This window comes from Chelonia mydas, chromosome 9 (assembly GCF_015237465.2).
Source record: "Chelonia mydas isolate rCheMyd1 chromosome 9, rCheMyd1.pri.v2, whole genome shotgun sequence".
NCBI lineage: Eukaryota > Metazoa > Chordata > Testudines > Cheloniidae > Chelonia > Chelonia mydas.
In genome coordinates this window covers 58,204,076-58,227,722 of record NC_057855.1, presented here as the reverse complement: position 1 = coordinate 58,227,722, position 23,647 = coordinate 58,204,076, and the positions used below count along the sequence as shown (strand labels likewise).

At 44.4% G+C, this 23,647-nt stretch overlaps 1 protein-coding gene across 8 annotated transcripts in view; it reads right to left on the bottom strand.

The window, feature by feature from the left end:
- Positions 1-23,647, bottom strand: part of HDAC8 (histone deacetylase 8) — a 119,517-nt gene that overhangs the window by 16,844 nt on the left and 79,026 nt on the right. For 3 of the 8 annotated variants that reach the window (XM_043522102.1, XM_037908461.1, XM_037908454.2), the window contains 3 exons: positions 23,214-23,308; positions 2,460-2,536; positions 1,240-1,345 (listed from right to left, as the gene is read on the bottom strand). In XM_043522102.1, coding sequence (XP_043378037.1) covers positions 1,240-1,345; positions 2,460-2,536; positions 23,214-23,308 — 278 coding nt within the window. Of the gene's footprint in view, positions 1-1,239; positions 1,346-2,459; positions 2,537-13,912; positions 18,313-23,213; positions 23,309-23,647 lie in introns of those variants that run through there. The other 5 variants (XM_037908457.2, XM_043522103.1, XM_043522105.1 and 2 more) reach the window with 3 other exon arrangements.

The following is a 23,647-nucleotide window of genomic DNA, read 5'->3' as shown; positions in this document are numbered from 1 at the left end:
TCCATTGCACATGGCACTCACTGGCCTCCTTGTCATCGGAGTCCAGAGAGGCCAAGGAATGAATGGGCCATGAAGAGCAATCTTCCCTCTCACCTCTAGAGATCACCCTTCCACGTCAGCGTAAAGCATGGTACTAAGAGGGTGTGGGAGAATCTGCCGCTGCCTGTGCTGGTCAGTTCTGGGGATACAGGATGGAGTGCAGTCGCCAGGGCTCTTGATACAGCACCTGGCACAAAGCTAAATTTTAAGTTAAAATATTCCTAAAGGAGGGTGTGTGTCTGAGCCAGGCGTGTGTGTCTGTAGGGAGGGGGGAAGGAAAGAGAGTAGTGCAAGCCTGAGATGGTGCCAGAGGCAGGTTAATGGAATTAATAACTAAAATTGGGCACCCAAACTGGTGCAACTGAAGGCTGCATTTGGCAGTGTACCAATTACCCGATGTCTGAAATTGGTTGGTGGAGCATTGGGCATTTTATAGACACCGTCCCATTGAATACAGAAATGAAGACCAGTCAGACCATGGGTGGCAGCATGGAACGCTCTATCCTGATCTAAGCAGCTGGGCCAGACCCGCTGTTCCCCACACGCCACTCGACAGTTCAGAGCAGCTGAAGTGTGCTCAGTAAATGTCCCTAGAATTGGGAATCTTGAGAGGTGTGTGTGCAGGAGTGGGGAGCTAAGAGGTCCTCGGCTGCGGGCACGTCCCCTGTTGTTCCAGCAGAGCCAGATCTGTTGACCTTTGGGGCATGGTATAAACTCAATTCTCTTGGCTGGTGTCAGAGATTTAGCTTTAGTGGACACATGAGCCTATTGCTCTGTTGTTAACTAATTCTGTGCTTGCTTTACCGTCTGTGGCTGCTGTACAGACAGGTTTAAACAATGAAAAAATAAACAACCACAAAGCCCTGGGGTCTCTGCAGGCTGCCCTTCCGAAATGAAGAGGACAACAGCTGTGGACTGCCTTTTATAGAATTCCACGGGCCACAGACCACAGTGCAGTGGTCATGCCTATAGAAACATTTGCACTTCACAACCAACCCGTTACCATATCCAACGCTGGGCAGAAGACGGATGTCATTGTATATTATGACTTGCCAAGCACATGGAGTACAGCTTCGTAGCCAGGGCCATAAAGATACCAAGAGAAATATTCTCCTCCTTAATGTAATATTTTTGGATTTCCCAACAGCCAGCAGTCGGTCTCCCAGGGCAGTAAGGTGGCAGGAGGTTGGGGAAGCTCACCTTTGATGATGCTGAGGATTTCTTGGACTTTGTGTGGCTCGTTGCGGTCTGGCCTGCAGCTCGGTGTGATCTCCAGCACGTAATCAGGACCATACTTTGTGAAAAACTGCAGGGAAAGGGAAATCAGCAAAGTTGTCGCTGTGCAGGGCAGAAATGGTTTGGGTGAGGTTCCAGGAGAGCTGTCCTGAAAACAATGCAGTAGGGGGAAGCATCTGCGGTGGGACTTGAGGTAGTGGAGACAGACTCCCATCCTTGTTGTCCACTAGATTCCAAATGTGCTCCTGAAATCCCAGATGGAGAGCTTTTCTCTCTCTCTAGTTTAGTGTCTATTTCCCATCTCTATTCAGGAGACTGAGTTTCTTCCCAGCTCTGCCACTGATCCACTCATCTGTAAAATACCTCTTCCCCTCCAAGGCAGCTCACATAGTTTAATTAATTAATGCATGTGTTATGGAGCTTCTACCTGCTTGAACTCTACAACTGCTCTAACAATTCAAGTTCCATATATGAGACATATTTTACAGCACTGCAGCTGTGAATACAATTTTATTTTTCATCCCCATTGGCACATCCGGCAAATCCATTTAGCATTGTTATATCACACACTTGGGTACCTACACACCTGCCTGTATTAAATGAGAACACACAATGAAATCAACACTCTGGCTGGATTTCCTTGTGCTAGAGTGGTGACACTTTGAACCCACCCCCCTGCACAGCTCTAGCACAATACATTCTTTCACTGGCATGATCCCTGCACACCGGGAAGGTGCTATATCAGACAGGAATTACAGTAAGGAACAGGGCTCGGCACAAGACTGTTAACATACCTCTCCATACAATGTGCTACAGATGTGCAACTAAGTCTATAGGAGAAAAACTGAAGTTTTTCCCATTAATACAGAATACCATAAATTATTGCATGAGCACACAACACCGAGCACAGAGCCAGCACATGGGAGGTTTTAAAAATTCAGCTGGTTTTGAGTTAAGTGTGTTAAAAAATGTATACATTTGAATTTAAACTTAGCCTAAAAGGTTGGCCAGTTTACAAGAAAGTAATTAGGCATGCAGGAATCAGGCTTAGTCTATAAAATTAAGGGAAAGCCAAACTAGCTGGACTCCCCCACATGATTAAATGATACACAGCGCTAATATAGGAAAGGTGTCATTTGGCAGCTCCAGCAGCTGAGATCCCCCATTTATCTACAAATACGTACAGCACAGGCAGCAGCTGTGAAAGCTTTCCCACACTGAGCCAATAAAGTTCTTCAATTCTGATGACCAGCAACCATCTCTAGGGGAGGAGGAGAGAAATCTCTATAGCCCAGTTAGTTCTTAACTTTCTTGGCAGCCTTGGCAAGAAGTGCCAATTGTGACAAAAAATTTTGACAAGGACCCCTGTTCCCTAGGACACAACCCCCAGACCACACAGACCAGACACCCAACACACAGCTAAGACTTTATTCAGTTCATTATTGACTTTGGCGGGATTTGAGCCTGTGACAGAGCTGAAAGGTTTTGTATCTGGTTTCTGCTCTCCTAAAACTATCCACATACGGGTGCTATGATTGAGGAACACAAATATGGGTAACTGTGTTCTAAGAGAAGTGCTGGATAGGTTTACAGTGGAACAAAATTGACGTTGTTTATTTAACCCTCCATTAAAGGATAAATATCGTATTTCAGAGGAAGTTGCAGCATATCTTTCATCATTTCATGCCGTCATTTCAGCCCATAAAACAATACAAAAGGACTAGGGCTGCAAAGCGATTAAAAAAGTTAATCGCGTGATTAATCGCGCTATTAAACAATAATAGAATACCATTTATTTAAATATTTTTGGATGTTTTCTACATTTTCAAATATATTGATTTAAATTACAACATGGAATACAAAGTATACAGTGCTTATTTTATATTTATTTTTAATTACAAATATTTGCACTGTAAAAAACAAAAGAAATAATATTTTTCAATTCACCTAATACAAGTACTGTAGAGCAATCTCTTTATCATGAAAGTTGAACTTACAAATGTAGAATTATGTACAAAAAATAACTGCATTCAAAAATAAAACTATGTAAAGCTTTAGAGCCTACAAGTCTACTCAGTCCTACTTCTTGTTCAGCCAATTGCTCAAACAAGTTTGGTTACAATTTGCAGGAGATAATGCTGCCTGCTTCTTGTTTACAATGTCAATTGAAAGTGAAAACAGGCGTTCGCATGGCACTGTTGTAGCCAGTGTCGCAAGGTATTTACGTGCCAGATGCGCTAAAGATTCATATGTCCTTTCATGCTTCAACCACCATTCCAGAGGACATGCATCCATGCTGATGACGAGTTCTGCTCGATAACGATCCAAAGCAGAGAGGACCGACACATGTTCATTTTCATCATCATTAGTCAGATGCCACCAGCAGAAGGCTGATTTTCTTTTTTGGTGGTTTGGATTCTGTACTTTCTGCATTGGAGTGTTGTCTTTTAAGACTTCTGAAAGCATGCTCCAAACCTCATCCCCCTCAGATTTTGGAAGGCACTTCAGATTTTTAAACCTTGGATCGAGTGTTGTAGCTATTTTTAGAAATCTCATGTTGGTACCTTCTTTGTGTTTTGTCAAATCTGCTGTGAAAGTGGTCTTAAAATGAATATGTGCTGGGTCATCATCCGAGACTGCTATAACATGAAATATATGGCAGAATGCAGGTAAAACAGAACAGGAGACATACAATTCTCCCCCAAGGAGTTCAATCACAAATATAATTAAAGCATTTTTTTTAAACAAGCATCATCAGCATGGAAGCATGTCCTCTGGAATGGTGGCTGAAGCATGAAGAGGCATACAAATGTTTAGCATACCTGGCACGTAAATACCTTGTAACGACAGCTATAAAACTTCCATGCGAATGCCTGTTCTCACTTTCTGGTGACATTGTAAATAAGAAGCAGGCAGCATTATCTCCCGTAAATGTAAACAAACTTGTTTGTCTTAGCGATTGGCTGAACAAGAAGTAGGACTGAGTGAACTTGTAGGCTCTAAAGTTTTACATTGTTTTGTTTTTGAGTGCAGTTATGTAACAAAAAAAATCTACATTTGTAAATTACACTTTCAAGATAAAGAGATTGCTCTACAGTACTTGTATGAGGTGAATTGAAAAATACTATTTCTTTTATCATTTTTACAGAGCAAATATTTGTAATAAAAAATAATATAAACTGAGCCCTGTACACTTTGTATTCTGTGTTGTAATAGAAATCAATATATTTGAAAATGTAGAAAAACATCCACAATATTTAATAAATTTCAATTGGTATTCTATTGTTTAACAGTGCGATTAATCGCGATTAATTTTTTTAATAGCAATTCATTTTTTTCAGTTAATCGCGTGAGTGAACTGAGATTAATCGATAGCCCTGAAAAGGACCTATTGTAACGCTCATGGTGATGGAACAGCAGATTGAAATACTGATCTCAGTCATTTAGACTATAATTTGAGCACTCTGCCTGTATGAACAAGACACACATTCCTCCTAGCATGTTAGGAGCTGAAGGTCATGTAAATGGAAGGGTCATTTTTCCTAGAGGTAAGATTTTCAGAAGCACTTAAATTCCATTTGCAGAAGAGACTAAGGCCGTAGATCCTCAAGGGTATTTAGGTGTTAAACTACCATTGATTTCAAAGGGAGTAAGGAGCATAAATACCTTTGAGGATGTGGGTCTAGGAACCTAAATCACTTTTGAAAATTTTAACCTCGCTCTTCAATAAAGTCTTAGATTTGACTGATGGTCTGAGTGTCATGATAATAATGGTAATTTCTATCATATGCATACCTCAAATGCATAAGGCATCTCCACTAGTTACATTATATTCTGAAAACTCCATGGTTGTTATAGCACACTACCATCCTAGTGGCTACTAAGGATAAACTTACAATACAGTTTCCATGCACATCTACTTTTCACATGTCCACAACTTTCTGAAATAGTCACCTTTTAAGAGTTGGACATTTTCCTTGCTTGGTTTGTGCCCTGAGGTGAATTTGGAAAGGGTTTTCCAATTCACCTCCAATTCCCACACAGGAACGGGGCGAGGATACCAGACCACTGATCTTGGGGCCAGGCCTCCCGCGGCGCTGCTCTTTCAAAAGCCAGGAGGTATGCCTCCACATCATCCTCCTGTGTCATTTACTGTGGGCAGTGGCTGGCCTGTATGGTCCGGGTCCCGTCGCAGTTGCGGTTCAGCTCCATAAGGGCCTTCAGCTGGTTCACCAGCTTTTGCAGCAGGGCTCGGTCCTGGGCAGCCTGACTCATCAACAGATGATTAGTCTCCTGCTGCATCCGAGTTGCCTCCTGTTGGGCGGTTGCTTGGACCCGGGTAGCCTCCTGCTGGGCTGCGGTGGCTTGTATTAGGGCCTGGACCACGTCGTCCATCTAAGGGACGGGAGGGTTTTGGCAAACCCTAGTTTAAGTCCCCAGCACATATATCCCACTTTTAAACACCACGTGTGGCAAATTGCTGGCACTACTATGATGGGTCCTGTGCTTTCTCTTCTGGGGGGTGAAGGGGGGGATCAGGGCACTGTTTCTTGCCCCTGAACTGGGGTATTAACTGCCCCACTAGTGCCCTAGAGGAGGGGAGTGGAGAGGGAGGGACCTGGGCCCGCCCACTACTCCAGGGCCCAGCCCAGGGGCCCTAGGGATAGCGGTAAACCACCTGAACTAGCGATTTCTTCCCCTGGGCTACTTCCCTCTCCTGCCCTTCAGCTTGTGGGGCTTCCTGCCCACCCTCTGCACAAACTAGGTGTCCCTTTACCTAGGGTCGTGGTCTTCTTAGCCCACTGCAGCACTTCTCCAAACTGCTCTCTGCTCCAACACCAATCCACTCTGCTTCAACTCCTCCTCTTGTCTGATTGAAGCAGGGCGGTTTTTATCATGTGACTGGCTTCAGGTGCTCTAATTGGCTTCAGGTGCTTTAATTAATCTATAGCAAACTTTCTTCCCTCTACAGGGAAGAAGGCTCCCTTCTAACACTCTCCTGCTGCCCTCTGGCCATGCTGTATCACAGTTTTAGAACAAAATTTGTGATCTTAAAATAGTTTTTTTACATAACCACAGAAAAACAATGTCTAAATAAATTCTCTCAGCCACTCCTCAATTAAACATGCAGCAAACAACTCATGGGAATTTGCTTATTTCTGATGAGCTATGGAGGGCCAAGCGCGGGAAGACACCCCAGCCCCAAAAAATCAAACCGCCATCTTTGATTCTCTTTGACATGGGGGATTTTATGAGACTTAATGTTTCTAAAACTGTTACAAACAACCCAGTCACAGCAGCCATCTTGGAATCAATCCCTCACAGGCTGGATGTTGCCAAGGGATGGTTTTCAAGGCATTGAAAAGACTCATTTTGGTTTTTCTCTTGGCACAACAAGGACAACGTTAAGAGAACGCAACTTTGTGCTCCAATAATGACAAAGACAGAAGCCTTCATTTTGCTTCACATTCATATATCCTTGGCAAAAAAACACCTTCGATGTTATAAACCTAGATTTTTAAAACTGTGGGTACAAACATTGTAGAAATACCAAAGAGCAGAAATCATTTGGTGCACAATGCTAAAAATCTTCAATGGGAAAACAGTTGAAAGGTGCTTAAATGAAATGAGAGTAATGTGCGCCCGAGTCTGCCTCCTGGCGAGTCAAGCCTATGACATGTCAATGACAACATTTACAATTCCATTGCTGATCATTCTAATGGATGGAAAGATGAAGGGGATGGGAGTGATGCCATGGGAGATTGGACATGGGAGCTGCTGCCAGGAAGGAAATAGAGAGGAGAAAAATGAAAAGATTTGAAGAGAAGGAAAGAAAGAGAGAAAGGAGGATGGGAAGTGAAGAGAAATAAAGGGGTAGAAATAGCAGTGCTCCTAAAAGGGAGGAGGCCAAATGCAACACCAAAATACTGAACAAAACAACAAACAAACTTCAGTTACTACATAAAAGGCCAGATTCTATCCTTGATCTTACCGCAAAACTCTCCCTGACATCAACAGAAGACTGCAGCAGATGGAGGGGAGCATTCAGTCCTACACTTACCACCTGGCCCACTGTACTGCCAACCCAAAGCATGCAAAAATCATGAATCAGCCCCCCCAAAATCATGAGATTATTTAAAACCATTAAAAGTGGGGTTCTTTTTTCTGAGTCTTTAGGGGTGATATTTTCAAGCCTTTCTCCACAACCAAAAGAGCTAGAAACTTAATTTTTAAATGAAAGCTGAGCTACTCTCACAGCCATGTGACTCCAGAAACTGGGGGCTTTAAGTAAAGCACCAAGTATCACAAGACTCAGCAACACTGAGGACCGGTACATATCTGATTGTTCCACTTTCAACTGCTTTGTTGCAACATGTTTCAGCAAATGCTCTCTCCCAGGCCATGAACTCTTACTGTTTCCTTAGAAAGGGGAGCAAAGCCTGTGTTTGTATAGCAGGAAAGTGGCCCCTGGATTACATTCAATCTGCTTCGATTAAGGATCTCAAAAGGCTGCCCTGCCTGACAGCTTGATTTCCAGGTTTCAGTTAATCAGAATAGGAGTTCCTATTTAAAGCAAAGAAAATAAGGAATCAGGAAGTGCCAGCCCTTGTTTCTCTGTAGAGGTGTTGACAGGCTATTAAATCATTAGCGGTTCCTTGCCAGGAGCAGCAGAATAAATCTGGGAACCTGACAAACGGACAGCAGTTCTGTGCACAGAGACATATACACAGAGAAAGTACATGCTGTTATCTCATAGCTGTGTAAATATTTCAGCTGACATTTCCATTAGATCCAAGCCAGTTTCCCACCAGCGTGATGTGTTTTTTAAATCGGCTTCCACCAGTTCACAATCAATATGCTAACCTGTCCCTAAAGTAGAATGCAGGCAGCCTGGATTAGCATCCACAAAGATTACCAAGCGCAGGCATGTACAGAACAGAAGTGGTGTAGATGCATGAAAAAGGACAACTCCCAGAAGACATTACAAAGTTAATGACACATGATGAGATTTTTCTTTTTCTTCCCCCTACCATTTAATTACTTAAGAGACTAGAAGGCAAACTGTTACATACCTGCTCAAAGCAGCAGCTTTATAATTACACTGGAGCGAGGAGAGAATTTTTGTTATCTTGGAGCCTGAATCTACCGTGAAGAAGTTAAATCTGCAGCGCACAAAGGGGAAAGATGATATCAGACCCAGGGAGCAATGGATGATAGATTATTTAGATTACAGTAGCATCTGGCAGCCCCAACTGAGATCAGGGCCCTCGGTATGAGACACACTGTACAACCATATAGTAAGACAGCCCCTTTCCTGAAGAGCTAATGATCTATATAGACAAGCCATACAAAATGTAGGAGGGGAAACTGAGGCACGGAGAGGGAAAGTGATTCATCTAAAGGCACTCAGCAGGTCAGTGGCAGAGCTGGAAAAAGAACCCAGGTCTTCTGGCCCCAGGCCAGCATGCTAGCCACAAAGAGAGGAACCCATTATGGTAAGAAATGAAAAGTAATTTTAAATTAATCGACAGAGAGCAAGACTGAGGTGAGCTGGTCAGAGCTTCTTGGAAAGTAAAGAGGGGTAGGGGGCTGAAGGAAAAGAAGACCCGAAAGAGGCAGATGATGTGTTTCTCCCCCTTCTGCACCCTCTCCATGCTTTGGAACTGTCAAATCCTCCAAGACATATATTTGCAGTCTCCTATACTGTGCTTTGTAGGGCAAATGTTAGCCCACGCAAACTGATCTACCAGCTAGTTTTCTGGTGCAGTAGAACCTTGAAAGGGAACACAAACCACTGGATTACTGGGGATATAGATCCCAGAGTTTGCTAAGCCAGTTCCCTTTGTTATGTACAGCTTGGGAAGGGAGATTCCCTTTTAACAACAGGTTCAGTTCCCCCACAGGATGCAGAGAGGAGTGAGGGTGGCCAGCCCACTTCCCTAAGGGCTGATAACTCAGCAGGACTTCCGTGCATAAAGCCATCGACACATGAGCCCTTACCTAGAGAAGTCCTGGCCATCCACACACTCCTTCATTTCTTCAGGGAAGTGAGTCTGCATTTAAAGGGGAACCTCTTCTCTACTCCAGCAGAGGAAAAGAGTGAATCTTTCTGTGTCTGAACCCAGCAGGGAACACCACCCTGTTTTGGACAGACTCAGAAATTAGGATAAATTGTTGTTTTAAATGTCCTCTTTTCTTTAGACCACGTGGTGGCTTTGTAAACAGCCTGGGAATCTGTATACATTAAATCCATACCCTCTTTGACGGTATCCTGGTGTAAGGGTGTTCAAGCTTGTTGCCCCTTTCCACAGCACCACACCGTAAAGTGTGTCCATTAATAATACATCTGTTTGGCCATTGGTGGAATGAAAGAACAGGAGAGTCCTTGCATTACAACCCCAGTATGATCTGAGTTCCCAATGGTGTAGCCCTGGTCATCCATTCCAAGTTCAGGCTGCATCGTAAGAGTGAGTGCTGGGTAGACTCAGGGTTGAGGCAGTTGGGAGATACATCTGTGACAGTTACATGCATGGTGCTCTAAGTCCAGACAGCCCAGTTCGCTCAGACAAATAGTGCACAGCCATCGTCAGCTTCAACACTGAGGTGCATCGTGCAACGTTCCTGGCTGAGCCAAGCCATTAGGCCACACCGATCAAGACGGAGAAATTCATACTGTGCCTATGTATGGAAGACTAGGATAGCGGCTACCTGCTCTAGTTGATGTAAATTAGCTGGTGGGACGAGCTTGGCTGGCTTTGCTGCACTCCAAACAGCAATGCACTGAATCCATGGTCAATACATAACTGGGCATTGTCTAAATTAACTGTTAAACCTAAAAGACCCGAATCAAAATAAGTCACCTCACCTTCTTGCCTACAGAAAACGACCACATGCTGCTGGAGTCCCATGCAGCACCTCACTATTAAGAGTTAGACAAACAACCCAATGCATCCGGGTGTCTCTAGCACTACAAGCTTGCTCCCTTTAAATGAAAGGGTGTCCTCAAGGCATGCAAGCATGGGCTTTTCTTCTTACTAGCATTCACAGCTGTGGGTGCCTCTAATCTAGAAATGTACACTGTGCTCCTCACCCTGCTCCCTGCCTCTCCCATCACAGGCAGTTCATGTAGGTACCTATGACAACAGGAGCCAACATGCCTCACTTTTTGCTCCTTTGTCTGCGCATCAGCACTACTGAGATGCTAAAGCAAAACTGCATACAGCTCTGGAGACAGGGTTTCAGCAATGAGCCTCCTAGGAGAGATTAGTGCTAATGTGAATTGGCTTCTATCATCTTCTGAAACTATGCTCTGACTTGCTTCCTCTTGTCAATGCTGGTGATAAGTGCCAGATTCACAGTCCTGGAGAATGAAATATCTGTTCTTGGGAGCAGTACGATGTGGGCAGCAGTTGTATAAACGGTCCCACCCTGACCCCAACAATGCCTCACAGCCTGCAGGGGCCATCTCTAGGGGTGAAACGCTCCTTTAGTACAGAGGATTATGCAGATCAAGCCAGAACACAGCCTGCTGCAAATCCCCAGCCAGTATTTATCAACATGCCATGACTAGTGATGGGTTGATCTCAGAAGGCTCTGAGGTCCGGTTCAGATGAGCACCCAAAGCTGAGAATCTCTGTTGAATTCTCCAAACTGGGCTGGAAGATTCATGAAACTCCCAGTGCTTTATACTGCCGACTGGATTGGGAATATTGTGAGGATAGATGCTGCAATCCCGGCCCTGTGTCATTTATTGCTGGAATCAGGAAAAACAAAAGCAGAATCGTCAGAAGAAGAAAGAAAAAAAATAGTTCAAGTGAACTTTCTCAAACATTTTGGATGAAAGTGCTGAAATAGGGTAGGTGTGTCTTGCCAATGCCTAATCCTCATCCCCAAATCATCTCTTTCCTTGGAATGAGAAAATTCAGAGTCCAGAGCATTGCTGAGTATATACCGAATGGGAAAATTGAAAATAGGTAAGGACAAGATCTGCTAAGAAAGGTGGAAGGAATGGCATTTTCACCAGTCACATGAGGACTTCACTGTATCCACTACATTCAACAGGCAGAAAGGGGCCTTTACTTTTTGCTTTCCTATCTCATTGCACTGAAGAATATTAAAGAGTGATCTAACAGTCTCCAAATCTCTCTTCTTTCACAACACACTGCCAAGCTGAACCCTCCTGTACATTCCTTCTCTGAACTGACACCATTTCTCCAAGGGTCCTGACTGGGTGTTAGTTCTAGGCTTGTGTGCGCCAATGACTGTTTAGAAGTCCTAACCAATATGCAAACCAGTTTTTCCACAGCTCCACTAGTTTATTAGTCTTGGCTATTAATTTCTCTCTGACAGGTAGACAATACCAATCAGCAACGTTTCCAGCCGACTGTTCTTCCTCTGAGTGACAGGCGGATGCATCAGTTCCTGCACTGGCTGAGGGGTTGCAAAACAATGGCTGGAAAACACCACAGAGCCACTTCCTGTTGTAAACTCTATCCTATGAAGAGGCAAAGAAAACAGCCAATGCTCCTGTGGGACAGCATGTTTGTGTTGGCTTGGGAGGGAGGCGGCATGTGACTGTTTCTCTTGCTGGAGTTTTTAGGAGAATTTGCCTCGTCCTGCAGTGAGCAAGAGGAAAAAATGAAATAAAAACAGCCCTATTTCCGCCCAGTGCAAGGAGAGTTCATCTGCAGAGGGGAAGACGATGGAATATGGGGCACTTCAGAATGAGGTGTTTAGCATTTTTTTTTGAAGCACGCTGCCAACACATGTGGCATGGTCTGTCCCGGGATGACCATCCCATCCCATGATATTTCAGAGGGGGATGGAAAGTGCCCCCATCTCCTCCCTGCCTGTGCAGCAGACACAGTCCTGGATTTGTATACGCTGGAGAATTCACCTTCTGATCAGGTTGCATGTAAAGGGAAATACTGGTGGCTGTTCATCAGGGTTATAAAACTGACAGACAGGGAAAGAATTTGCCTTCAAGATGGTGGACTAAACAGAGACATTAGAGTGACAAGGTGGGGGAGGTAATATCTTTTATTGGACCAACTTCTGTTGGTGAGAGGGGTGCACGGAAGCTTTCAAGGGGAACAGAGCTCTGAGGGGTGCACGGAAACTTCAGGGACTTAGATAATACCCAAAACTGATTGTTTGCATGTGACTTATCCAGTGACAACACAAGCTAGCCCAGCCCAAAGCACTTCGGGATTCCAGATCTAATCACAACATTTGGGGAACTCAACCACGAACTGAAGCCTGGGAGAACTTGTGATCCGAGAGCCCAACCCCTCAGCACAGGCAGCTGGACAGGAACAATTCCTTTGTGAAGCACAGTGCTGCAGTGCAGAAGCCCATCCCTAGAGATGAAAGGAAGAGATGACCAACTGCTTCCCTACATGGCTGACACTGGTGATCTGAGAATAGCCATGACTGACACCAATTAAAACCAGCAGAAACACTGAAACCAGAATTGTGCCTGCGCATGAGAGGGTCTGAACGTGGCCTCAACTTTCTTGAGACAGTGGATGGCATAAGGAGAGGGCATCTGCTTCATCTTATACCCCCTTTGGCCGCTCCTCCTGAGGCACCCCCACCCCTCTTGGCAGCAGGTAAATTATGAATTTTGCAAACACACCGGATGGGCAAATAAATTCAAGCTGCACTATGCCACCAGACAGCCACTGTGTCACTTACACTACTGCTGACCTTGGCCTAGAGACATCCCAGGCAGCTGCACCCACTTACATCATGTTCAAGTTTGGCCCTAGATCCCTACAATTAAGTCAATGAACCCTAAGAAGTCTAGCATGTGACTCACTACGAAAGGCAGCTGGATGTGCGAAACCATTGCCTAGAGAGACAGCTGCAACCTACAGAGCTTGTGAATCCAGCTCTGAATCACTTCCCACAGGTCAGGATACATGGGGAAGCATCACTGCAAACTTCTCATTCAGCTGTCCATCGCAACTCAAGTTAATAAACCCTAATCTGGCTAAACGCCTCTGCCCTCCCTTCCCCACCCATATCCCCTTCATCGCCCAAGCCTTTCTTCCAGCTCTCCTCAATGCCACCACACACTGACTTAGCAAAACTAAAAGCCCCTTTTCTTTCCAAGTTACTGTATACACAGATCACTTGGACCTTGCCTACACACAAAGGTTGCCCCTGTGTAACTTTAAAACAGCATAACCATTCGTGTATGGAATAGGTTTCGTATGAGGAGAGATTAAAAAGACTGGGGCTTTTCAGCTTGGAAAAGATGACTAAGGGGGGATATGATAGATGTCTATAAAATCATGACTGGTGTGGAGACAGTAAATAAGGAAGCATTATTTACTCCTCATAACACAAGAACTAGGAGTCACCAAATGAAATTAATAGGAAGCAGGTTTAAAACAAACAAAAAGAAGTATTTCTTCACACAATGCACAGTCAACCTGTGCAATTCTTTGCCAGAGAGTTCAAAAAAGAAATGGTAAGTTCATGGAGGATAGGTCAATCAATGGCTACTAGCCAGGATGGGCAGGGATGGTGTCCCTAGCCTCAGTTTGCCAGTGGCTGGGAATGGGCAATAGGGGATGGATCACTTGATGATTACCTGTTCTGTTCATTCCCTCTGGGGCACCTGGCATCGGCCACTGTCGGAAGACAGGATACTGAGCTAGACAGACCATTGGTCTCACCCACTATGGCCATTCTTATGTTCTTGTTCTTAAAAACTGATTTGAGTTAATCTGGTGCAAACCCATATGTGGACACACCTCAACTGGTTTGCAACTTGCTTGTACTGATTTAGGGTTTGTCTGTACAAGAAATTTCTCTACAGTTAAAACAGGTAGCACGCCCTGTGTAAACAAGTCCCTAGCTTACATCAGTAAGGAGTCCTCTGGCTCCAGCTCTCTATCTCTCCTCTCCATTCAGGGGCACCTACAGAGCAGACTGGGGGGAGAAACCCCAAACAACACTTGAATTGCTTCGCCCTAGGATATAGCTTCACTGCAGCGTTAATGCTGGTGACGGGCACTCAGCTCTAAGCACTTGGGCTAACCTAGCTCAGTGAGAGCAGAGACATTGCAAAGCCCTGCCTGAGTGTGCCCATTCCACTGAGTCCATGTTGGCGTTGCACTCCTCTGCGTGGCACTAGGACTGCTGGGGGCATATCCCATGGGTCTTTTTGCTGCAGTGAGCTGAGCTGCTCTATGATTATCTCCCAGCAAATTGTGGAAGAACATGTCTGTCCTTCTGGCACAGAGGGAACTGTGAGGCAGCACTGAAGGACTAGCAGCATCCATGCGACTTAGCCTGCAGCCTCACTGCAAAGTGGGCAGGTTACCAGCCTGAGTGAAAGCTGCACCCAGGCTCTAGCCCATATCCTCAGCTCGGCCAGCTAGTCTGGGTATAAAGCACTAGCACCCCTCAGGTCAGAGGTTTGTGGGTGTGGACAGGAGCTGGGATAGTGTCAACACCAGAGTAAGGGCTTGAGTTCACGATGCAGTGAAGACACACCCACAGGCTGCTGGGGCTGAGTTGCGTCTTTTGATCTCTTGTGATGAACGGGATGTACAATAGGTGAAGGAAGCCTGTAAGTCCAAATGTAGATTGCACAGGACAGGCAGATTATCTCTGCTCTCTTGCCATCCCACCGGGAATGGCCTTGCAGCTTCTAAAGATAACAGTCTTTAATTAGTTGTCAAAAGTTGCTAAGAACCTTGCAGGGGGTTCTGTAGCTGTATTTACAGAGCTTTCCATCCTTGGAAACAACTGCCCATCTCTTAGGGTTCAGTAGCAAAGCTCCTGAGGTTTAGAAGTGGTGTTGCTCTGGAAACCAGGACTTACGTTACCATTAACCTGTATATGTTAAAAGCTGTGTCAATAAAGTGGGCATTTTATTGCTGCTGCAGCCCTAGTACAAAATCTTTTTGCCAGACAGACTCAGCCAGGCAGGGACGGAGTGGTCAGAAATGGCCAAGGACAGCTCTCTGGTTAGCTAGGAAAATATCACTCCCACTATTCTGACATCATCATCAGCTTTTCTGTGCAGTAGCAGGAGTTCAGAACACTGATGAGCTTCCTCCTAATGGAAATTCCAGTGTACCCATTGCCCAGTGTCCTGTAGATTAAACTGCAAGTTGACAGGAGGGAGGAGTCATTCCCAGGTTCATCAGGAGCAGATGCACACGTCACATTTTATTTGTCCACAAAAAAGTATAACTATTAAATCACAATGTTGATTTGAAAGAAAGAAAGATTTACTGGTGGAGGAAAGGTTAGAACGGAGTGCGCACTGAACAACAAAGAGATGGTGGAGATGTGAAGGGTGTAAACACAAAGGACAGTTTGGTCCAAAGGGGAATGGGATAGTAGGATGAAATTAAACAAAGGGAATCAAGCAGCATATCTGAGCATTTCCCGTTACGGAAATCTTTTCAAAGGAGGAATATTTTCCTAAGGGAAGTGGTGGAAACCTCATTGCTTCCATCATCTAAAATTGAATAAAGCCCTAGAGAGTCAACTGACGGGCTCATTCGTGCAGTGGCCAGAGTTCGCTTTTGCGGGGAGGGCTAGATAAGACCTACCCCAGTATGCTTCCCTCCGTCTCCCCAAATCTCTAATTTCAGTGAACCTGGTTTTTAGAGAAGCCATTAGTGATTGTTACCAGCTCAATTTTACCTGCTGGCAACCTTCAGTCTTGCTCTGTCACTCCTAATAAAAACATTTTTCCATGTAGAGAGTGACCTAAATGCTACATGTGGACTCCTAGGTTTAGCAGGGTGGGCCCAATGCCACTATATTCCAATTAGTCATAGGGCTAACTACTGCCCTCTTCAAATGCTGGCTGTATGGAAGAGGTCTGTTGAGCAGCACAGTTCTTAGGGATGGTGGACATGCAGAAGTCACACTGGTTTAAAGTGATTCAATTAAAGTGGTGCAAACACTCACATCAATTTAGACCTCACTTCTCTGGATTTGTTTTATGGATACTATTTTTCCACAGGCCCCCCGCCTCATTCAGCACCCAGGATGGACAGTGCTCTGGGTCGACACTTGGGCTGTGACCTGAAGAAGGCTGCTGTCTGTAGGACCCCTGCCTTGCTTGTTGCAGAAGTTGGAAGGTGTGTCATGAATGAGGGAGAGAACTTTGGGAAGAGAAAGGGATCTGATTTACAGAAGTGCTGAGCACTTGCAGCTGAAATCAATAGAAGCTGTGCTTTGAAAATATAAAGTGCTATGTAATGCTAAGTAGTCTGTAAAATTAAGTCCTAGGAATCTCATATCAGCCACCCACAATTTACTCTCTCTATGGCTCACAGAAAAAGCCCATAAGGTAGGGGCCCTGTGGAAAAAACAGTATGTAATCATGTAACTAAAGAAAAAAGAAAAGGAGCGTTTGTGGCACCTTAGAGACTAACAAATTTATTTGAGCATAAGCTTTCATGAGCTACAGCTCACTTCATCGGATGCATTCAGTGGAAAATACTAAATAATAATAACTAAAGACTGCATCATAATGTGTATGCACAAGGGGCCTGAATTAAGGTTGCACAGGTATAGGACAGGAAGTAAGAGATCAACCCCCCTTGCAGTGAGCTGAGATATAAAGGAAACTCCATTTGTAGCTCAGTAGAAGGAAAGTCCCAGACATGTTGTGCAGGGTTAGAATGAAAGTTCGCCCAGTGGTGGGGCAGAAAAGTTGACTTCAGAAGAGGGCTCCCCGTTTGCCTCATCCTCATTGAATAGTTTCATTTTTTAAAATGCAATCCCAGGGGCTAGCCAGCCTCATAGGTAGAAGGCACCAAGCAGCAAGGAGACACTAGAACAAGCCCCAACACACACAGGAGAAACAACAAAAGGACTACACTATGCTTACAATCAGGCTTTGTGATGGCTTTTTTTTTTTTTTTTTTGTCGTCCTAAATGCAAATCTCTCTCTTCCCCGCCCCAAACCCCTTGCATGGTCTTGGAAAGGCAGGCCTCCTGTTTGCTCACTTCTGGGAGCACAGTGGCAGCTGGTAGAGTGGGGAGTGGAGTGGAGTTTATTCAGCAGGTACAAAGTCTCTTTTGTTCCCCAGACAGTGCTGAGTTGCTGCTCCCCGGGGCTCTGGGAGAAGGGGAGGGGGCGCCTCAGTAAAATGACTAGGTTCTGTTTGTGGTATCTTAGCAGGACCACAGCAGTGTTTCTTTGATCCCTGGTCATGAAAAGAGCACAAAAGATTGAATAAGAGAATGAAGACCTATACAAACTGGCTACAGCGACTTTGTCTGCCACAGGACCTCCTCCTGCCGTAGAAGTGCCCTATATTATTACCTCCCCCTGTGGTGGTCACTGGCTGTCGGTCCCTTTCAATAAGATGCCAACATCCTCCCCCACCCCCCATCTCCCCCCACATGCAGAGCTCAATACGCCCCACTAAAGCTGCTTTGTGGCCCTGGGACTGAATGCGTTGCAGGCTTGCTGCTGCCTGGATACTTGCAATCAGTAATGCAAACAATTCAGTCACTGCAGGTGCAGAATGAACACACTGTCCCGTGCAGCAAGATCTACTTTTCAAGGTTTGTCTTGCTAAATAAGCCCTGAAAGGACATGATGTAGCACATAGGCCACAAGATGCTTGGCTGAGAGCTCATTAAAACTCATTTGAGACTGCACCTTCCTCTGATATATTTCATGCCTATACCAGGCCCTCTGTAATTTACATTTTAAATTCCTTAAAGCAGGGATCCAGCCATCTTATAGGTTTAGCAAATAGCCTAGCACACTGATGCATGTGCTTTCCTTCTCCACACACTTCTCTGCCTGGATACTTGCAATCAGTAATGCAAACAATTCAGTCACTGAACACGCTTCTCTTGTTAATCAAGTCTGCAACATTACCACTTTCAGTTCATGTTTTTGTTCAGGACCTGAAGTAGGCTAATGAAAGACATTTTAAAAGATTCCTGTTGACTGGCTCACTGCCCCCAAGAAGCTGTACTGAGAGGGTGCACACAGTGTGTCTTGGTAAAATGGTTTGAAGAAATAGGCTCCATCTGGATCTGGAAAGAGGATGATCACATTGTGAGTCAATACTGCATGCTAGGATGCAGAATGTTTATAAACATCATTTATGTACTAAATATAAGAGCAGGTGGTATGTGAGTTACCCTATGCTTATTAGGTGAGACCCCCAGATTTATAACAAGTTGACAGTATGGCTCTTCAATGGTCAAGGGTTGGACATCTCAGCTTCAGTGCACATGATCTTCCACTACCCAATACGAAAGCACAGGCAGGACCTTTACTCTTAGCCAAATAAATACTATGCTCAGCGTTTTGGAATCATAGAATATCAGGGTTGGAAGGGACCTCAGGAGGTCATCTAGTCCAACCCCCTGCTCAAAGCAGGACCAATCCCCAACTAAATCATCCCAGACAGGGCTTTGTCAAGCCGGGACGTAAAAACCTCTAAGGAAGGAGATTCCACCACCTCCCTAGGTAACCCATTCCAGTGCTTCACCACCCTCCTAGTGAAAAAGTTTTTCCTAATATCCAACCTAAACCTCCCCCCCCACTGCAACTTGAGACCATTACTCCTTGTTCTGTCACCTGGTATCACTGAGAACAGTCTAGATCCATCCTCTTTGGAATCCCCTTTCAGGTAGTTGAAAGCAGCTATCAAATCCCCCCTCATTCTTCTCTTCTGCAGACTAAATAAGCCCAGTTCCCTCAGCCTCTCCTCATAAGTCATGTGCTCCAGCCCCCTAATCATTTTTGTTGCCCTCCACTGGACTCTTTCCAATTTTTCCACATCCTTCTTGTAGTGTGGGGCCCAAAACTGGACACAGTACTCCAGATGAGGCCTCACCAATGTCGAATAGAGGGGAACGATCACGTCCCTCAATATGCTGGCAATGCCCAAAATGTTGTGAGCCTTCTTGGCAACAAGGGCACACTGTTGACTCATATCCAGCTTCTCGTCCACTGTAATCCCTAGGTCCTTTTCTGCAGAACTGCTGCCTAGACACTCGGTCCCTAGTCTGTAGCAGTGCATGGGATTCTTCCGTCCTAAGTGCAGGACTCTGCACTTGTCTTTGTTGAACCCCATCAGATTTCTTTTGGCCCAATCCTCTAATTTGTCTAGGTCCCTCTGTATCCTATCCCTACCCTCCAGAGTATCTACCACTCCTCCCAGTTTAGTGTCCATCTGCAAATGATCCTGTTCAGCAGGGAGAGGTGGAAAGTGGGCGGGTGATGTTAAAAAAACAAAGAAAATCTTTCAGACTTCTTGTCAAGACCGTCAGTTGCAGAAATTGTTGCTCTTGGTTATAGTTCAAGAGCTAGAAACACATGCAATCTCTGATGGGGAGAACTGGAAAAGTATATTTAAAAACTGAAAAAGGAAATCCTTGCAAAGGAAATATAATCATTAGCCTAGGGAGCTCTGGGCTGCAGGATATTATTGATGCAAACTGCTTACAGTTTCAAAACAGGATTATGCATTTATATGAAAAACAGCATCTGCCGTCTAGTGAGAATAAAAATCAGGGCTCTCAATCTTCATGCTTCAGGGCAAAAAACTGATTCCCAGCTGATCACACTCACCCTCCCTCCCAGATAGCATCACACAAATCGATGCACTTTTTAAAGAATTCCTTCCTCTGAAGCATCCAGGATTGGCCATTCTCAGAGAGAGGATACTAGCAGGCTAGCTGGCTCACTGGTCTATTCCAATATAAGAGATTTACTTATACCAGACAGCTGTAGGACATGCATGGGACTTTACAAATTACATAGGAACTGCACTATAATCAACAATCCTGTCTTCAGCAGTGGCATGTGTCAAACCCTTTGGAAGAAAGTGCAAGAAACCCTGTAGCGGACAATTATGGAATAAACCTGCCCATGGGGAACTTTTCTTACTTGACCCCTGTCATTGAGTGGTCAGTTTGTATTCTGAAGCCAGATGGTTTCATACCCGTTACGTTTATCCTACTTAATGTAATCATGGCTCTACTTAGGTCCTTACATGATGCCCATCACCATGGTCTCAGAACACCTCCCAGAAAGAATCAATATACAGAATCTCTTTCTCTCTTCCAATCTGCATCTCCCCTCATATTCAACAAATCCCTAAACTGACCCAATCATTTTGATCTCTTCATATGAATGTTTTTCCAGTCCTCTAACCACATTGATAGAACAACTCTGGACCCCTCCATTTCTGCTCTTTCTGAGATGGAGGAGGCCATAATTTAACACAGTATCACTGATTCTAAACATTTTCAATATCAGCCTAACTTTATTTACTTCTTTGGCCCTGCTATACAACTGAGCAAATACTTTCATTCAGCAAGCCATAAAGATGCCCAAGTCTTTTTCCTGTGTGATTATGTGTAGACAAGGAATAGTTGGAATGACTAGTTGCACGTCACTTTGGTAGCTGAAATTCATTGTTGACAAATGCATTGTATTGATCATTCACTTAGCCTGGTTAGGTCCTTCTGCAGCTCTTTGGTCGTCTCTGGTTTCAATTAACCTAAATAATTATGTCACCTACAAATTTTGTCAATTTATTGCTCACCCCCTTTTTCTAGATCATTACAGATATTCAATAAAAGGGGTCCTGGTATGTGACCTTGTGGCAGGCATGCTGCTGCTAGCCTTCTGCATGATGACAATAGACCATTTCTTCACACTGGTTTCATCACCTCAGCCAACATTTGACCAATGACAGTACTTCATCTTTCTTTAATAGCTTCTTGTGAGGGACTTTGTCAAATGCTTTTTAAAAGTAAATTTAAAAATCCAAACCAGTGTAACTGACTCAACTTTATCCACTATTTTGATAACACACAAGTGTATTCTAATAGATTGATGGAGTTGAGACGCAGTTTCTCCAAAAGTAAATCCTTTCACTCCATGCTCTGTTCATCTAGGTGTTTCATAGCTTTATTCCTGATTTTTCAGCCAATTTACCTGGCGTTTAAATAAGGCATCATAGTCACGTTCCTTGGCCTGAACAGTTTACAGTATAAATGGTGCAATACAAAGACTAGGGTACAAGAAACCTGCCTCAGCTGATTGGCAATGGAAACCTAGGTCATCGAAGTGGGCTTTAAGCAGAGAGGGAAACCGCTTCATGTCCAGAAAGAGAGGCTGTTCTGGGCACTGGGGACAGTATGAGAGGAGACATGAATACAGAGTGTCAGAAAGCATTAAGGAGAAATAGCTGAACTTGAGAAATAGGATGTAAGAAGGTACAAGTACTGATATGTTAGCAGGGCTATCAGACCAGAAGTATCAGTGCACCTTCACACTGTGATCATTCCTAGCGTCTTAGATTTGGAAACACAGTTTACAAAGAAACAGATTCTACACTTCTTCTGTCCATCAACAGCTGTTATGTTGGCTGAACCAGTTGGTGGACACACCACACTGAAACGTAGAGATTCTTTTACTACCATCCTTTTCATGATCTGACAGCCACACATGATGCTCCTGGCAGGCATTGAGATCAAAGAACTTGCTGCAGAAAACCTGCTTAGAATTCTTAAGCTGAGCTGATGGCTCTACAACTGGAATGGGGATGTCTGCTGGGCAGCCAATGCAACTCCTCCTCCAGATCCCATGCCTCTCCAAACACTGTGATCTAGGGTCACCTCCAAGCACACCCATCTGGGAACATGCATTCAAGACCGCTCTTTGAACATCAACTTAATCTCAACCCTTGAAAATTACAGGCACTGTAATGCTACAACAGGAATCTGCTGCTGATCTGGTCTGGCCAATTTCACACCCTAAACTCAGAGCAATCCTACCTTGCAGGCAAAGCACCCCACTTTTCATAACCCATTCCCTGGCCAAGCTTGTTCAGATTAAGAAGTCATAAGGCCTGGAGCCAAATGACGCAACGTTATATGTATAGAAACATCCTCCAACTGTTTCATTTCTGCATTACACTAACCCCTCAATACTGTTTAGAAATCATTAAATGCTGAATATTCAGATTAACAAGAAAAAAAGATAATGACCGATACCTGTTAATTCCTGAAATAGTACCTTATTTACTCTCCATGTATACTCAAGGTTCACTCAAATGTTCCCCAACTGTGATCAGAGGTTCACATTTAAAAAGGACACACTTAAAAAGGCTTCTTAAGCCTTATAATTGCTAATCACCTCTTTCAAGCTTGAATCTGAAATCCATTTCCTTTCCATGCATTTGCTCTTTACCTCATTCTACACATACTGGTTGGTTAGATCCTCAAGACGAAAGGCACTGCAGAGCTGCCAAGTACTGTGCTGTTATTGTAGGGCTGGGCAGAACACACTGGTTTCTTTTGGTAGGGTTGCTAGCACTGAACTTTGATGTAGGAACGGAAGCGCACTGAGGCATGTGGCTTGGGAAGAAACACCTAGTTATCTGGGTTCAACAAACAGATTGGAAGGTGTAAAATTTTATCTAGACAGCATTTGTTCAAGCTGATCCCCTTGCCCTGTTTAACACTTTAGGATACCATTGTTGAGATCATGCATTTCAAGATAGCTTGTGTTAAAAGAACAACACCTGACCACATGACCCTTTGGAATAGCAGCAGTTGGTACAGTTTGGAAGCTGCATCTGGAACTTTCTATAAATCCAGGGAAAACAAGGCTAAATTTAACTTGAGAGAGGGCTTGCTTTTTTCTGGTGAAAATATGTGCATGTCCCAAAGAGCTCTTTGTGCAAACAGGTGAAGCCCTCTCTGAAACCGACTGGCTTCCAAGATCCCTTGTAAAAAGATACAGATGGTCTCGGGTTTTGGGAACAAGAGCCCACTATGCTGCTGGGACAGTGTGTTATTGTTACAGGAGCGTCTCTCAACAAAACAGTATTGAGTGGCAAGGATGCCGTTTTGATTAGGTGGAATGACTCAGCTCTCATTCTAGGAGAAGGGATGGTTTGTCAAAGCCTTACCTCGTGATCTGGGATCTCGGAGGGTAGCGTTCTCCCCAGGATGACCCCAGTCAAGTATGTCCAGCAGCGGGCTGTGTTGGCAAGGTTATAGCCTCCTGTCTCCAGCAAGAATAGTGAAATTAGGAAGGGAAGAGGGAGAGAGAATGAGAGAGACAGTTTTAATGAAAGGAATGCATTGTTGAGAAGCAAGAGACTTTATATCTGCAATGCATATGAATAAGGCTTTTTATTTGGTCTTCCAAAGTCATGCATAGTAACTGTATTTTGCACCTGTTGGATGTATAGGGCTAAGTTAAAGCAGTTAATCACCTGTACTAAGAAGGGAGACTTGCAAAATTGAACCCACAGGTCATCTCAGCAATTGCACATGCAATATCATCCACTCCTCCAGATCTGGCTTCAAGAGATACCTGCAAGCCTTTGACTCTAAGGGT